Below are 17437 nucleotides of genomic sequence, written 5' to 3'. Positions count from 1 at the left end.
AGATTATATGATATCATATTTGTTTTATTTATTTTTTTACATGAAGAACACTTTTCTTTTTTTTTACAGAAGTTACTGAGGACCTAACATATCTTTAGGCTTCACCCACTGATCAAACTGGTCTGACGTAAGGAACCCCAGCTTTAGAGCAGCTTCTTTTAACGTTGTCCCCTCTTTGTGCGCTGTTTTGGCAATCTTGGCTGCTTTATCATATCCTGTTACAAAACAAAACCAACAAGTTATCCATTTGCAATTTTAGATGATTCATTACAGGTGTGAGAAAAGTGGGACACGATCTTTGGAAAATTATTTGCTAGGTATTACTAGGTACTATTACTGCTTAACTCAATTTGCAGGAAATGCACACCAAATGTTTACTCCTTACTTGAAGTGAAAGTAAATTTTGTTATTCTTAACTTATTTAGATCAAAAATTTATGGGATCTTCTCCTTTAAAAAAAAAACCCTCATATTCTAATCTTTCACTCAGCCTCTAATTATGATAATTTAGGAAAACGGGGACATAAACTCTCCCAATCTCCTTTTGACTAATCAGTTATTTTTCTAAAACCCTGCCATGACCACTGCAAGGAGAACACAATTTTTACAACATCAAATGGTGATGTTAAAGTAAATTAACTTTTGACCTGACTTGGCCTCACAAGCATTGTGACAATACAAATGTAGTGTACAAAATGATGTTACCACAAAGTATTTTGGTATGTAGTGAGAAGTTCTTGAGCCTTAAACCTACCTATATGTGGATTCAGTGCTGTTACCAACATCAGAGATTCATTCATCAGTTTGTTGATCCTATCGGTATTGGCTTGAATTCCAGCTACACAGTTGTCAGTGAAAGAAACACACACGTCTCCTAGAAGTCTTGCAGAGTTTAAAACATTCTTAATCTAACAAGACAAAGAAAGAAACACCAATTATTTAATTCAGATATTACTAGTTGCACATTCTAGCACCTTTGTTCATAACCAGTGCCCTCCCTGCAATTTCAACCTATTTAACTGGAAGGCTATTTTCTTTCCAGTATCTGGAGGGGGCCTACAGTGAAGACAGACAGGGGACTCTTTGTCAAGATCTGTAGTGATAGGACAAGGAACAATGGGTACAGACTGAGAGAGGGAAAATTTAGGCTCAGATATCAGGAAGAAATTCTTTACTGTGAGGAGGGTGAGGTACTGGAACAGTATCCAAGGGATGTTGCAGATGCCCCAACCTTGGCAGTGTTCAAGTATTCGCTGAGGTGTTTTTCTGTCCGTAAGTTATCTGACTGTACAAACAATTACTTTAAAAGTCTTAGATATGTAAAACTTTATGAACTTACCATCATGGGCTTAAATACATTAAGTTCAAAGTGTCCATTGCTTCCTCCTACAGTAACAGCAACATGATTTCCCATAACTTGAGCTGCCACCATGGTCACAGCTTCACACTGGGTAGGATTCACTTTTCCTGGTTGTGAAAGAGAGAGAAAAGGTTACCAAAGGAGAAGAAAGGGGAAAAACCAACCAACCAACCAACCAACCATGAGCAGCCTTTTACCAAATAACATTCAATAGAAAATGTTTTGTAAGAGTTAACTTGTCTTACTCATCTGTATCTGCGCACCACAGAAAATAAGGTATTTCCATAAATTATATTAAACTAACTGTACTATTTCAGTATTTTCAGCAAGGATTTGTAAAACAGAAGCTGTTCAGAAGGCTGCTTCAGAAGTCTCCCAAGACTGAGAGCCTGAGTATGAGCTCAACAGCTCAACGTGTGCATGAGCTAAACAGCTGTTCATTACCACAGTTCTTAATAGTCCAGAGATTATAACCTGTCTTGACATCTGCAATTTGGAATTTCTGAGAGACCAGTAAAAAATCTCACTCAGCTCAAGGGAAGTATTACTAATTTGTTAGAATTACTTTGTGATAAAGTTAGTACACTGTCAGAAAAAAACAGCAAAACAAAAACCCAAAAAAACAACCCCCTGTCAAACCCAACAAACACACCAACTTAGAGCGAGTTAAAGCAAGTTTGTTTTATGGTTTTATAATTTAATTTTTAGACATAATCCTGATAAGAACATTGATTGTTTGCTTTTTTAGAGCCAGATATGTTCATGACCTGCTTCTTTTACAGTTTATCATACAGGAGGAACAAGCTTAGAATAGTTTTGGATGTATTATATTCATATGTACATATGTTTTTAGAAGAGGAAAGGAATGATTACTACTATTATTATTTCTTTCTTATCCTCCCATACAGTGAGATCATTGCAGAAGGGAAAATGTGAGTGCATAACACTAATCATGGTAGGAAGTAGAGACCAAAATCAAGTTACATGACAGTATTGCTACAATTCACAGATTAAAGATTATTTCAGGAATGTGTTTACCTAAAAATTGTAGAGATCTTGCAATTCTAAAAGAAAGCTTTGAGAAGTACACTTGTGTTAATAAAGCCATATTCTTATAGATAACACTAGCCAACACAAAGCTGTGCAAGCATTTTTATGAACAGAGGTTTTGGAAAATAGGGCAGTAGGTAAAACCTGAGAGAATCGTGGACTTACTGACATTTGTGATGGTGTTTGCTAAACACTTGTTAAGAGACAGTGGTCAAAAAAATAAAAAACATTTCATTTTTCTCCATATGTGTTCCCTGTACCTGGCATGATGCTGCTCCCTGGTTCATTTTCAGGCAGGATGAGTTCTCCCAGCCCAGAGCGTGGTCCAGAGCCCAGGAAGCGAATGTCATTAGCTATTTTCATTAGACTGCAAGCCACTGTGTTCATGGCTCCACTGAGCTCCACTAAAGCATCATGAGCTGCAAGAGCCTCAAACTTATTTGGAGCAGTGACAAAAGGCAAACCTACAGGGAGAGAATGTAAACATTAAAACAGTGAAGCACTTCCTTGCAGACATAAACCAGACAATCAAACACATAACTAGCTTAATAAAAAATTAAAATTAACAACCCTGTAAGATCATCTCTTTCCTCTAGAGCTTTCTTCCCAAACATATTTCTTAAAGTGAATTAAATAAAAAAAGACACAATGAAAGTCACTAAAATATAGAAGAGTATAAAATTTGAGCATCCACCTACAAGGGTACAAATTTCAAGCCTTCATAGTGTGTTGTATTGTAAGCATTGCTTCTGCACCACAGTGCTTTGTGAATGTCAATAACCTTTCAAAAGTTAGCCCAACTTAGGCATTTCTTGCATTAAATCAAGTTAGATAGTTCAGATTGTTAATTGCTGTGATGCTTTCAGTTATAAAAACCAGAAGTTTTTGCAGCACAGTGCAGGCATTAGGGTAAGTAAGAAGTAATCACAATGGAAGGGAACAATAAACCAGCCAGAACTTGGAAAAACTGGATCAGACTTAGGAGGATGCCTACCAACCGGAAGAGTACAGGAGCAATGGAAGGACCAGCTCTGTTTATGCTGATTATGCCTGAGATGTAAGCCTAGGTTCCACGATGAAAAACATTCATTTAGGACTTTGCCCTGGAAGGACAGTCCCAGTAGAATGGGACTGTAAAAAATTACAGACATCACTAAGGACTGACTGTGGGCTGGACTTCTGCCCCCCAAAACGACCTATCTGAGCTTTCAGCACCAGTTTTAAGGAGAACAGCGTAATTCCTGTAACTTCCAGTGTTTTGCACTTCCTGACAAACACCAAATCCCACCAAATTTGCATGGGTTGTGAACTGCAGAGCTGCCTTCTCAGTTACAGAGATCCATCCAAACTCCTCCTTTTGTTCTTGCCAATAAACACCCTCTATAAGAGCATGAGGAACGTCAGGGGTCTGCCCTACTCATACAACCTGCCCATACAAAACACAAAACATCCATTAACATGAGACAGCTTCCTAACACCACCAAAACATGTCCTGTACTGCTCCTGGCACCTGTTGTTTACAGCAAGTTACTTCTCTTTCAGGGTACAAGATAGTCTTGACCCTCTGAAAGGCTTTGAATAACGAATCCATTAAAACAAAAATACTGTCACTAAGCAATTTCAGATTTTACAGCAAATGTAAATGACAGACATACAAATTTGTTTGGGGGACATTTTGAAAACTGATACTGTGACACAAAAGATCTGGTTTGCACATCAAAAAACTCAATTGCCCTGTAAATTAAGTTTTAAGATCTATAAAGACAGAATCAAAAAAAATCAGACTGTTAACTTTTACTGTTTCATATGAAAAAAACAGAGTGGTTTTGGAAGTTTTTTTTTTCCTTCTTCTGCACCAAGTCACTGTAAATTAAGAGAGCCAGAGGAGCAAAGATGAAGACAGAAGCATTATAGTTGGGCTAATAATAGAAGTCGGAAACTGTATCCATATCCAAAGTGCCTTGCTTGGATAAACACCATCATTTCAGTCACTTTCAATGTACTGAGTATAATTATAAAAATACGTTGCACGAAAAATCCAAAGCAGAAGGCATATAACACTTAGCATTAACAAAAGCTTCACGTTAAAATATAAATACAGTTTAATCTTATGAGAAGTATGGAAACTGGACAGATTCTGTTTGAATTTGACTGGGTGTTACATACATTGCTTTACTGGTAACTCACTCCCAAATACTATTCCTCACCCGTCAGTTCAGCCACTTTAGCAGCAACTTTCTCAGCAAAGCCAATTCTTGTGTTCAATCCCGTGCCAACTGCAGTCCCGCCAGCTGCCAGCTGATACACCCTTGGCAAGGTGGATTCAATCCTAGCCACACCGTATTTAATTTGTTGCACATAGCCACTAAATTCCTTTGAAGAAAGGAGGACAAAGTTATGGATCAAAGACAACAACCAAGAATAAGCATCCAGATTACTTTAGATTTTTAACATGATTTGACTAATTCCTTTAAAAACCTAAAGGCACTGAACTTTACCCAAATGCTAAATCTAACCATGCTTTCCTTAAGAGGGAAAATATACATCTATTAAAGGACTGCTCCCATATTACAAAGAAATTATACATTAAACCAATCTTAATATACAAAAGCATATATATAATGCATCTTTCCCTCACCTTTTATCTTAGTAGTATACTAAGCAACTAAGGATCTGATTCCATAGTAAATCAGTTCCAAGATTACATTTATGTTCTCAAAGTACAAATAAAGAAATGGATCTTGGGCTTTGTTCACTTGATTTTAATTAGTAAAAACCCTGCCTGTGCATTCTTGGAAAAAATCCATAAATTCTACCAGCTTTTCTATCAATTCAGTTTAATTAATTACTAAATTACTGTAATATAAGCCATTCCTAACAATATGATAACATTTGCCATCATATATATATATATACACACACACACAGTTATAAACTCAAGATTATGTATGGGAAATTTTCATTCACAATACTTAATAGTTTTGTTGTGTTGGGAAAACATAACTTACATAAATTTACAGATTACAGACAACAATTACCTCTTCCCTGCAATGTCAGTGTAACAGAAAAACTGTACTGTCCTATGTGGTAATGAAACAGCATTTACAAATAATTTATATTCTACTACTGTTAGAAATAAAGCACAGATGGAAAAAAAAAATATATGTTATGATGCATGTATTAGAGTACAGCATATCCAGTGAATTCCAGTACAGACTGAAAATACTCAGGCTGAGATTCAGCCATTTTCCTATATTTTATCCTAAACTATAAACTTAATTTAGGCAGCCTTAAGTTTGAATTTTCCAAAACAATGCATAGTTTTTTATTTTTTTTTACCTGCCCAAGTGTAAGTGGAACAGCATCTTGCGTATGAGTGCGCCCTATTTTTATGATTTGGGAAAACTCTTTGGATTTCCCTTCAAGTGCATTCTGTAGCTTCTTTAGTCCAGGTAACAAGACCTCATTAACCTCCTGGGCAGCAGCAATATGCATTGCTGTTGGGAAAGTGTCATTTGAACTCTGTGGAGAAAATTCAATAAATTAATTTACAAGCTTTTCTCACCGTTGCTGCTGTAAGATGTGCATGTGTGGCTTTATTCTCTTAATCTCATAAACTATGAGAAACTAAACTAAGAGTAAACAATTTTGGGATGTTCCAAAAGGTCAGTTCCTTATTGATAAATCAACTTTTTATGAATACACCCACAGAAAGTTAAATTTAATAGATTGTTCATAAAAATTTTGGGACAAAAGAAAAGAATTACTATAGTAGTTATGAGAGATAGCTAACAGATGGACAGATGGTTTTAAAGCTATTGTAGGTGACTTTAAAACACACATTGCTTTGATAAAGTTAAATCCATAGTTCACAGAATACTGAGTAAACACAAAGGATCAGGAAGGGAAACAACAAAGTCAGTGTCTTAATCTCTCCTTCAAGGTAGGAGAAGTTTAAGAGAGAAGTATAATAAAAATGGCTACCATGATCCAACTTTTAGAAACAACCTATATTTAACATCTTTAAGACTGTAGCAGTGGTTGTCACAAGACCACCATTGTCTAATACATTATGTGTGAATTTATCTATCATGAATGAGTTCAGAGATTTAAATCTGAAAGTTCATACTGTCACTGAAAAACATCTTAAAGTTCATTTAAACTGAAAAAACCAGAAAATTGTTGCCAAAGTTGTCCACAAAACTTTTTTTTTTTTTTAACCTAAATGGTGGATACAAGAAAATTCAAAATTCACAATTCAAAGACACCAAACTTTTGAAATTAAAAGCAGTATAAAACAAGTGTAACAACCTGGCTTTTGTTAACATGATCATTCGGATGCACTGGCTTTTTGCTTCCCAGTGTGCCTCCCATTATCTCAATAGCTCTGTTGCTGATGACTTCATTGACATTCATATTGGTTTGAGTTCCAGACCCAGTCTGCCACACCACCAAAGGGAAGTGATCATTTAATTTTCCTTCAGCTACCTATAATGGAAAAAACAGAGGAAAATTGTTCCACTAGAAAAAAAAGCATATACCTGAAAATTTTATTACTATAATTAAAATTATGCCCTCCATTATATTTCTACATCTACATTTAGCAATTAGTGAATTTACACTAGAATAATTAAGATGTTTTTATGTAATACCAGATATTAAAAGGGAAAAAAACATTTACTATGCTTTTTGAAGACACAGAATTGTGAAATAGAGATATATAGAATTTGATTTTATGTTCTACAAACATAGACAGAAAATATTTTTAAAAGGTACTTCAGGTTACATCTTCTCTCTGTGTAACTGGACTCTGATATCTCTCAGTAAAGAAATTTCATACAGGGAAGTTGCAGACCTCTTATACCTGCAGACATTATATGTTGAATCAATGAAGCCAGCAGATGGCTGCCAGTATCAAACACCTCCTTCCTTTAAGGCACTCTCCTCTTTGATCAATATTTTTTGGAGCCTGTTGAATCTTAGACACATTCAGAGAGTTTTCTAAACATGTGTTTGTGATAGTATCAAAATCTGTGCTCAGAAGTATCAGCCCCATGCTATTAGCCTCAGAAAAACAAAAGAGCTGTTGTCACAACTCTGAGGCTAGACAATCAGATTATCAGGACACATCAGCCCTCCTGGAATCATGCTTTTCAAGAAATTATCTTCTGTATTTCCCATCTTATACAGGGGCAACGTTTCCACCTCCAAGAGTAACTTGATTCCTCATTTTATTTAAGTTGTATTAGAAAATTTTTTTGGAGGTGAGGGAAATGTTATCATAGCAGAGGTGTTTTTAAAACACAATAAAGTATGCCACAAACAACTATTAAAATTTATTAATCTAAACTAAGGAGCCTTAATCCACCAAAACTTCTAATCCACCTTTAACTAGAGGAACCCTAGAAACCAGAAGAAGAGTCTGGACTTATTCTGGAGTTCTCCAAAGCTATTGAGGGTTGGGACTTAAGATGCCACAGCTGGTAGGAAGAGGACACAGCTTCTGCCACCACTGAAATATTTTTAAGCTAGTCAGAACAAGAAAACTCTTAAAAATGCTTCTAGATAAACAAATATGTTGATTTATTCAAAGCAAATAACCTGGTATTATCACACCTCAAATAATGGTCACTCACAACTCTCTCCACTTGGGTGGCATTTATCAATATGCATTTGAACATTCTATCATTTCTTTACATGCAAGAAAGAAAACAGTAAAATATATTAATTAAATTATCTCTGGAGAACAAGATTTACTAACAGGAAACACTTCACCAATCTGAGAAACACAATCGCCCAACCTCCTGCGAGAAGCTTAACAAAAATACAGTGGCAGTTGCAGTATTTTAAACAGCTCGTTCCTACCTCACTTGCCGCCTGTACAATGGCTTTAGCAATCTTTGGATCGAGACCATAGTCTTGATTTACTTCTGCAGCTGCTCTCTTCAAGATTCCAAAAGCCCTTATAACTTGGACCTGAGACACAAGGGTAAGTTTAAACATAATTTCTTTCCCCCAAAGGACATGTTATCAATTTATAGTGCATGTCTAGTTCTAAACCAAACTCCTTCTGATCTTAAATCTAGCAGTAGTCCAGCAGCCAAACCAGAGAGCAATCAGGTCACCTGACCTATGCTCCCACTAACAGTAACATTCATCCAAACAGTACAGAGGGCAGCACACAGCTGTTTTCGCAAGCCCAGGTGTGTTCTGTTTATCATTAGCATTAGAATTGAACTGGTTCCATTTCTAAAACAGCCTTTTGAAGGAAAACTGACAAATTTCAGTACATGGAGAGTAAGTATATGACAAAGCACGTGCATGTTAATGGCTTATGCACAGCTACACATGACAAATTAAGTTTATATCAACTCAAACTATACTAGACTACTTCAATAACCAACTGTATAAATGCTACATCAAATTACTGCATTTGCTTTTTCATCTTTGAAACGATGAAAGACAATTTTATTCATCCTGGTTATTAAAAAACAAAGCAACCCCATAAAATTATTCAAAAGCAATATTCAATTTATTTAAACACAACAAGAAGTATTCCTGCTAGAATAATATACTGCCACGAAATTTCTACCTTTAATTAAAATTCAAAGTTGCTCACACTTCCAGCAAAAGCCTAAGAAGGTATTCACTTTCACATACAAAACATACTCTAGAGTGTTGGGGTCGACGAAGGCTGTGGGAAAAATCCCCATAGTCATGGCGAGTAAAATATCACCCACAATGCCCCCTGAAAAGTTATACATTAATAAGACTAGAAGGTTCCATAGTTTCTTTGTTACCATTGGTTATATTTTGCTGCATTATTTTACATATTCATAATCTCTAGTTGTTACTCCTTCCCCTCAGACTCCGCCCCCACCTTATCAGTTACTGTAATATCAGTTACTGTAACCCCCTGGCCCTCACCTTTTGTGTACATCCCCTTATGTTGTCCAGTTTATGCATTTGTTATTTTGCTTATTAAAGATCTTTACTCTTCAGGTCACACAATTGTGCCCATCCCTCTTTATTTTCACCACCCTCTACCCTGAAGTCAGGGGACCAAAAGGTTTTTTGCTGCCACCTGCATTGCAGCGCTAAAGAAGAAGAGAACATAGATTTGAATTACTTACTGGCATCCTCTCTGAAACACCTCCAATCTTGAAGTTCATTGTAGATCTTACAGTTTGGGCACCATAGTATTTGTCACTTGGGACCTTCAGCTCACCAAAGGTATCATATTCTGTCCTGAAAGCCTCTTGAGAAGACTATAGAAAGGGGAAAAAAAAAAAAATCAAACACTGGCAATTGGTATCTTTTTGAAAGCAGGTAGTCAAGAAAAAGAAGATGGGAAAAGATACAAAGCCAAGACATGCAGCTAGTCACAGGTATGCTTCTAATTGTATCTTCAAAGTTGAGACTTCTAGTTGATTCTTCTAGTTTGAGCAGCTGTCTTACCAAAAGCCACAACTACAAATTGTGTAAGGTAGCTGACCCATGGTGAAAGGCAGCACTACAGTGTTTAAGACCTCAGTGCCCACTGCATGAAACCTCATCCTGAGGAGAGATTGTTTTCAAACAGTCAGTAACTTAGTTCACAATTTACAGAACAGGTGTTTCATAAAAACCCAACTGAAGAAGTAGCATGTAAGAATTCTGGCAGCATCCACGCAATCAACACATGTGTAACATAATTCCTATTTGAAATCCACACTGCAGGAGACACTTAATACTGGAAGGGAGCAACTGACTAATCCAGTACCAAATTACTGACCATTAATTATCCTTTCTAGCCTATTAAACCAGAAACACAGATGCTCTCTAGCTGTGCAACACAAAGGAACTATATCTACGTATATGTAGGTATACTTTGTGCAGTATTTATGTATGGTAATGTTTCTATGTCATTTATCCACCTAGTGTCTGTTACTATCTAACACAGGCACAGCTAAATTAATTTTAGCTGACAGACCCTCCCAAAAAGTAATTGTTTACTTTTTGTAGAACAGCCCATTAATTTGTGATGATGTGATCACATTCATATGCAGCTCTGCAAAGATTATGGAACTGCCAGGAAGCAAGAAGAGTTTATTCCTCCTCTTCCCACACCTTGGTCAGCAAAGTCCCAATTTTCTGTGAGAAAGGTATTCATCCTTTCCAGGCAGAGCAGATTACCTTCTTTCAGAGTTCAGGAAGGGGGAGAAGTCTTTTTCATTTCTTTATCATGGACAGAGTAAAACAATCTCAGCCCTGGAGGCAGGGTATATACATATACATACCCTGATATATATCAGGGTTCCTGACCTAACCATGACCCTCAGGGGTGGGTCCTTAGGGGAAAAAAAAAAAAACCCTCTCATCAATAGAGCCAAGTCAGTCTTGCAGCGCAGTAAAAGAAGAAAATCAAATGTGAGGAACTATCAAGAAAAGTAGAGGATACAAACAGGAACACCACTGTGCCACCATGACTCACTGACAGTCTGAGGTCTTTGTGCAGATTTGGTTCTTTCATACCCAAAACACATATTCCTGGGGACAGTTCAAAGGCAATAAAGTTGACAAAAGATAGGTAACAGCTTTCTTAAGACAAGTGACTTTTTTTCAGAAAAAAAGATAACCAGGGGATTGAAGGAAGACTGAGGTATAACCAGTAATTAACTGCTGACCGTCTCTTCCAACACAAGTCACAGGAGCCCTAACATGCCTGTAGGAGTCAGGTGCAAAGCAAGGGAAAGGGAGCAGCAGACTGTTACAGATGGGTACTGCGATGGCTGGCTCTGGCAGTTAAGGGATGAATATTATGCGTATGTTAAGAGAAGTTTTATTGATGTACAGTTATGTTATTGTGACTTGTTGTTTAGACGTTGTCTGTTCTCTCCATAGCCCCCTTTCCCACCTGTATGGCTGCCAAGGGATGGCCCTCGTGGCCAGGACATGTGGAGGGAGGACATGTAGTGAAGGCTTGTTGCTGGGGGCGTGGCATGGCAACACCTGCTGCCAATCAAGTTGCAAGAAAGAAGCCTCCACCAATGGACAGCGAGGAAGAGTTGACTGACAGATCTTGGGAGGGGCCAGGGTTGCCTGAGGCAACCCCCAGGGATATAAAAGGCAGAGCAGAGATTTTTGTAGACGAGGTCATGGTTGTCGGGTCACCGGCTCTCAGTGCACTGTCCTTTTTCCTTATTCGGTCTTTTGTTGTATTTGTTAAGGTTTAATAAACCTTTAAGATTTTAAAAGTGAGAGGTTGTTTTTCATACAGACTGACAAAACTCCTTGACAGCTGATGCTGAGGATGCAGGAAGTTCACAAGACTTCAGGGAAGATGAGGTAAGCCCTCAGAAGAAAGACCCGAACTGGGTTATTTACACAGACAAACCACAGACTCAGGAAACTCCCTGATGTAAAAATCATAGAATCATCATGGTGGGAAAAGTCCTCCAAGACCATTAAGTCCAACCTGTGACCAAACATCATCATGTCAACTAAACCACTAAACTAAGTGCCACCTCCAGTCATTTCATAAACAATTCCAGGGATGGTGATTCCACCACTTCCTGGGCTGCCCATTCCAATGCCTGATCACCTTTCCAGTGAACAAGATCTTCCTGATGTCCAACATGAACCTTCCCTGGGGTGCTGCCTGAGGCCATTTCCTTTTGTTATAAATGACTCAAACCCCGGGCGGGAACAAGTAAATAAAATTGAATTAGAACCTGTTAAAATTACAGAGCAAAGGGGGAGCAGCGCTAGGTGCACAGCGAGAATCCTTCTGCTCACCAGAGGCTCCGCTCTCAAAACAGCGTTTTATACACAAAAGGTTGCATTGGCAACATTAATATTCATGAGCAGTCCTAATATGTTGTCCTGGCACCTCCCACAGTCCGTGGCTTTGCCATACATGTATGTTTGGCTCCTCCTAGGGTCTGTGGCCTCATCCTTATAGGTAGACTTGGCTCCTCCCAAGGTCTGTCAGTCAGTCCCTAGTGCCTTTCATTGGTGGAGCCCCTTTCACATCTTGATTGCTGGTGAGATGTTACCCTGCCAAGCCTCCCAGCATCCAGTGTCCCTCACTCCCTGCTGCCTCCTGCGAAGGGCAAGTATATGCCCCCCACACGTTATTTTGACAGCCCTGTTGGCCAGAGCTGCCAGGCAGTAACCACGAAATGGGAAGGGGAGGATCGAGGGGAGAACAGAAAAGGGTTCAAAACCAAACTGGAACAACAAGAGTACCTGTCAAAAGACCTATAAATCTTAACAGACATACTTCCCAACATACTTAATAACTCCTCCTCATTTGTGTGAGCCAATCACTATACCTTATTCATAACACTTTCATCCTGTAACTAATTGGGAGAAGAAGTCAACCCTCACCTAGCTACAGCCTCCTTTCAGGAGCTGCAGAGAGTTATACGGTCCCCCCCAGGCCTCCTTTTCTCCAGGTTAAACAACCTCAGTTCCCTCAGCTGCTCCTCACAGGACTTGCGCTCCTCACCCTTCACCAGCTTCAGTGCCCTTCTCTGGACTCACTCCATCTCAGTGTCCAGCCAGAACTGAGCACGCCAGAACTGGACACAGGACTCAAGGTGTGACCTCAGCAGCACTGAGTACATAAAGTTTGGGTCGGAAAATAGGGAAAGCATCATCCATGTTTACACAGTATGAGTGAGTGAGCCAATATCACAGAGTATGTTCATTAGTCTTCCCTAGGAGTCCACTTCTGAAGACAGACTGTTCCTCCCTCTTCTTTGTTCATTTTACTTGCTCCTTCTTTAGTGGGTCTCAGTGTTCTTGGACAGAAGCACAGCTGGGTATTGGCCAGAACACACTCCCCAGCAGCCCTGACCTTCTTCCCACCCAGGTTTGCATCACCATGAATGGCAAGCTGCAGCAGAGAGAGGGAAGTGTCCCAGTCTCTTTACTGTCCTAAGCATTATCCCCAGCCAGATGGAGACACTCTGTCATCAGGTACCATCAGTCACGTACCAGAGACACCAGCCCTGCTCACTTTAAGTACTTCAGAGCAAGTGGTGCCTGTGAACTGGAAAAAACTGCAGCCCAGCCCACAACAAGGGTTAGCTCCCACACGGCTATCCTGCTCACCACATCTTGTGTTTTGGCTGATGCTCTCCCGGGCACTGACTCCTCAAGGGCTTAGTGTGGAAGAGTAAGCAATTCCTATGTTCTTTAATCCTCTTTGTCCTGCTTGAGTCCTAGCTTTCATTTACATGCTAACAAGAAACAGAATATAGTAAATGCTTCTTTAGTATATCACTACCAAAAATGTTTAATTTGGTTTATGTTTTATGATTGTGGGTCTTACCATACATGTGCACACATTAATACTCCAACAATTGGGATAACTGACTCATTGTCTTTGAAATCCCTGCTTTTGACATTTGAACACCTTGAAAAAGCACACAATGCAAAGCTTTCAGAGCTGGATAAGCAGAACCCATTTAGCTCCAAGTCCAGCTCTCAATAGCATCAGTGGTTTAATAACTGAAAGTATTCACCCTCAAACAATACAAAAAGTTAAACTACTTGTAACCTATTAGACAAAAAAGTTAGCAGTTACACAACTGATTCCTCAAACTTACATAATTCCAATGTCAACAATGGTGAAACAAAGATAAATAGGATCAGTACATCCCCGTACAAGTACTTTTCAACAATGAAATCATTATTAAAAAAAGAAAAAACAACTTTCCTAGACAATTCCATGCTCATAAATTTCAGTGAAGTTAACAGGGCAAGGTGCTTTAAGAAGAATGCCATTTGCTGATTCCTAGTGTAACAGGTGCTGTTAGGTAAAAAAGCAAAGGGATGTTTTCCATGCAGACTGAAGGAACTGAGCTGCATCGTTACTTTCAGACTTGTGCAGCAACCACTGTCTGAGTGTGAATGTAACAAATATGGTTCCCTCGCTCCTCAACCAGAATTCAACCTCTTGAGTGGCTTTATGAGCTGAAGGTCCCAGTCCCTGTATGCAAAGCGGTTTCTGCAGTCACTGCCTGACCCAGAGGACCAGCTGTAAAACACTGGATCAGTGGCACACTCCATCAGCCTTCTACTCCACCATCCCTGGACCTCAGGAGATGCCAAAAGGAGACTTGGAAACTCTGCCAGTAGCCAAGGCGAACCCATGTGCTCACCTAATTCTATCCTAGCTACAAGCAAGGCTCTGCTCACATCTACGGTTCTTCACATTTACAAAACTTTTTTTTTTTTTTTTTCCCTCTTTAGGAGGCCTGACAAGGTGTTCTCAGCCCTCCAAAACCCCTAGAACCCAAACACAGTCCAAAGCTTACAGTTAGGCAAATAGAACTGTACTTTTGCCTTGTTGCAGGGAACTGATCAGAACTGATTGCACCATAACACACCGGTGATACTCAAATGGCAGAACTGCTGCAATAATGCTTCCTGTGGAAAATTACATTCTCAGTTATGGATGCAGCAACTTTTGGATATAAGTATTTCGATTCAAAGAACCATCATTTTTAGCATGTCAAAAGCAGTCTTTTGAGGCCATCAGAATGCGCAATTTATGTTTTACTGCTCTCCTTTAGCAGATGAAAAATATTTATTTTTAAGCATTATTTCTCTTTTGTAACATAATTTGAGTCACAAATTCTGAAATTCACCCTTTAGAACCCAAACATTTTACAATGTTCAGCTACAGAAGGACCATTATGACAATTCCATTTAAAACATCTTGTGCAATGTAGCTCTAAGTAAAGGCAACATAATAAACATACCAGGACAGCATGAATACTTGGTTGTATCTACATACACAATATGTTTCAAAACAACTCTTGCTACTGAGAAAATCTCTACAAAGATCAAAAAGTGATGGCTTGGGTTTGTTGGGTGGCTGTTTTCTTTAGTTTAAATACTGGTTAGTACATCTTTTGATGGTTCCTCTTTTCCATAAAAACATACAGAACTTCTGCTGTAAAAAATCAACAGCTGCTTGACTTCCAAGTCCACTGAGGGATGTTTTAAGTAGTGCTGTTATTTAAACCCAAGGAACTCACAACACACACAGGACTGGTCACGTTTCTGACCTGCAAAGAGCAAAACACATCTCTTTCTTCTAAGATTGTAGACCAGACTCATAAATACCACGTTTTCAGCTAATGAATGAAGGTGATGATTTATAATGTTTTTCTCAAACGATGCCAAATGGAAAAATAGAAAGGGGAACCATCCAACAGGCCAGTGGCTTGAGTTACATAGTCTGCTCTGACACCGGTTTTCTTATGCAGTTAAGTTTCACCCACCATAAAGTTTTCTCCCTCACTGGAAAGCTTTTTTTATTAAATGCTACTTTTTACACCTTCATCAATATTACAGTTTGGAAACTGATGTTCTAGATAAATTCATTAACTAATTTACTCAACTAAGGGATCAATAAAATCCCAAACACACCACCTTCTGCTGAAATTCCTCTCACATATTACCTCGTTTTAAGGAGTGAACTCACAAAGATACACCTGAGACTAAGGCTTCCATGCAACTTCCAACGTGTCAGTACTGAGATTTGAAGTTCCTTATCCAAACAGTGTTTCTGTTTCTGCGCTGAACCGCATGCAACAATCAAATCCCATTCGCGTCTGAGCCCGACAACTAATTGATTATACGCAAATATCTACAGATGATGCCTGCTAGAAGTACCGGGCAGTTCTCAGCTGAAAGCTCCCTAGTTTTCAGGCAGCTCCAAAGCTATTCCAGTGACGAATATTCCCACTCCCATTCCTGTGAGGATACAGCTGTTTATTATTTGCATCTCAACAGCTCCAAGAAAGCGCCTAAGATTCCCGTGGAAGCAGCTCCCGCACAGCGCAGCTCTGTGAAGCAGGTCCCAGCATCGTTCCTGCCCGGCAGGATGCGCGCCCTGCCCGGCCGCACCGCGGTGGCTCCGGGCCGTGCTCAGGGCCCCGCTGAACCTCACCCCGGGCAGCGCCACGGGAGAGCTGCGCGCTGCACATCCCGGCCTGCCCGGCAGCGGCGGCCGAGCGGGGCCGAGCCGGGCCCGGCCGCAGGAAGGATGCGGGAAATGGCCGCAAAATCCCGGCAGAGGATGGCGGGCTCGTCTTCCCGGTGCCGGTGCGCTCCTAACGGAGCAGCACACGGGATTAAAGCCCCAACGCAGCCGGCGGCCGCCGCTCCCCCAGTCCCTGCGGGGCGGGGGCGGGGCGAGGGCGGCGGCGGCCGGCGGTGGCACTTAGAGGTCACGGCTCCCGGCTCCCCGCTCCCCGCCCGGGGCTCACCATGGCGGCGCGGGGCGGCGCCGGGATCCAGCGGCCGGGAGTGGCGGGAGGCGGCGGGCTGGAGAGGAGGAGACCGGCGGAGCGGCCGAGGCGGCGGCAGGCGCGGAGTGAGCGGTGCATGGTGGCGGGGGCCGGGAGCACCGCGGGGGCGGGAGGCGCGGCGGGACCGCCCCGGACGAGCGTCACGGTGCCGGCGGCGCCCGGCCCCGCAGGCTCCGCCGCGCCAATCGGCGGCCGCTGGAGCAGCGGCGGGCGGCGAGTGCGGCCCCGGGGCCGGTCCGCCCGGTCTGGGAAAAACTGGGAAAGCCCGCCCGCCTCGGGCGAAGGGCAGAGGGAAAAGCGCTGCAGCAGCGATTTCTCCGCGAGGAGGAAAAAAAGCATGAGCTTTTTCTGCCTCACTGTAGCCTTTTCAGAGATGTATAAAACCTTATTCCATTCTCTCCTTCCTAATGACAGGCAAAGCTCTTTTTATAAAAAAAGCCAAGTCAGGGTGCAGCCCGCTGCTTTACTTCCTGCCCAGGGAGGCGGAGTGCTCCGACGTGCTGCGTCTCTCCCTGGTGTAAAGTGCAGAAACCCTTCGAGAGTGAAAGGTAATTTCATTTTTCCACCCACCAGCAGCAATATTCCAACATTTCAGGTTCTCCAACATTGTGGGGATTTTTTAACAAGAGCGGCCAACATTTAGCCTTTAAGAAAACATTTTTTTCATCTAACACGGAGAACACTTCATTCCATTGCAATCTACATAGGTAGCCTTC

At 40.7% G+C, this 17437-nt stretch overlaps 1 protein-coding gene across 1 annotated transcript; it reads right to left on the bottom strand.

Annotated features, from left to right (window-relative positions):
* Positions 1–3: 3 nt before the first annotated feature.
* On the bottom strand, positions 4–16836 carry FH (fumarate hydratase). The gene is made up of 10 exons (XM_005517363.2): positions 16680–16836; positions 9543–9677; positions 8275–8385; positions 6721–6897; positions 5749–5931; positions 4617–4782; positions 2670–2873; positions 1339–1466; positions 754–907; positions 4–215 (listed from the first exon to the last, which is right to left on the bottom strand). Exons 1-10 carry the CDS (start codon positions 16797–16799, stop codon positions 73–75), a joined length of 1521 nt encoding a protein of 506 aa, XP_005517420.1. The 5' UTR covers positions 16800–16836; the 3' UTR covers positions 4–72.
* Between the last annotated feature and the right edge of the window lie 601 nt (positions 16837–17437).

Source organism: Pseudopodoces humilis, chromosome 1 (genome assembly GCF_049639895.1).
Source record: "Pseudopodoces humilis isolate 2021_Gansu_Grassland_sample_001 chromosome 1, ASM4963989v1, whole genome shotgun sequence".
Classification (NCBI taxonomy): Eukaryota; Metazoa; Chordata; class Aves; order Passeriformes; family Paridae; genus Pseudopodoces; species Pseudopodoces humilis.
The sequence above is the reverse complement of the archived record's forward strand: the minus strand, read 5'-3'. Positions and strand labels throughout refer to the sequence as shown.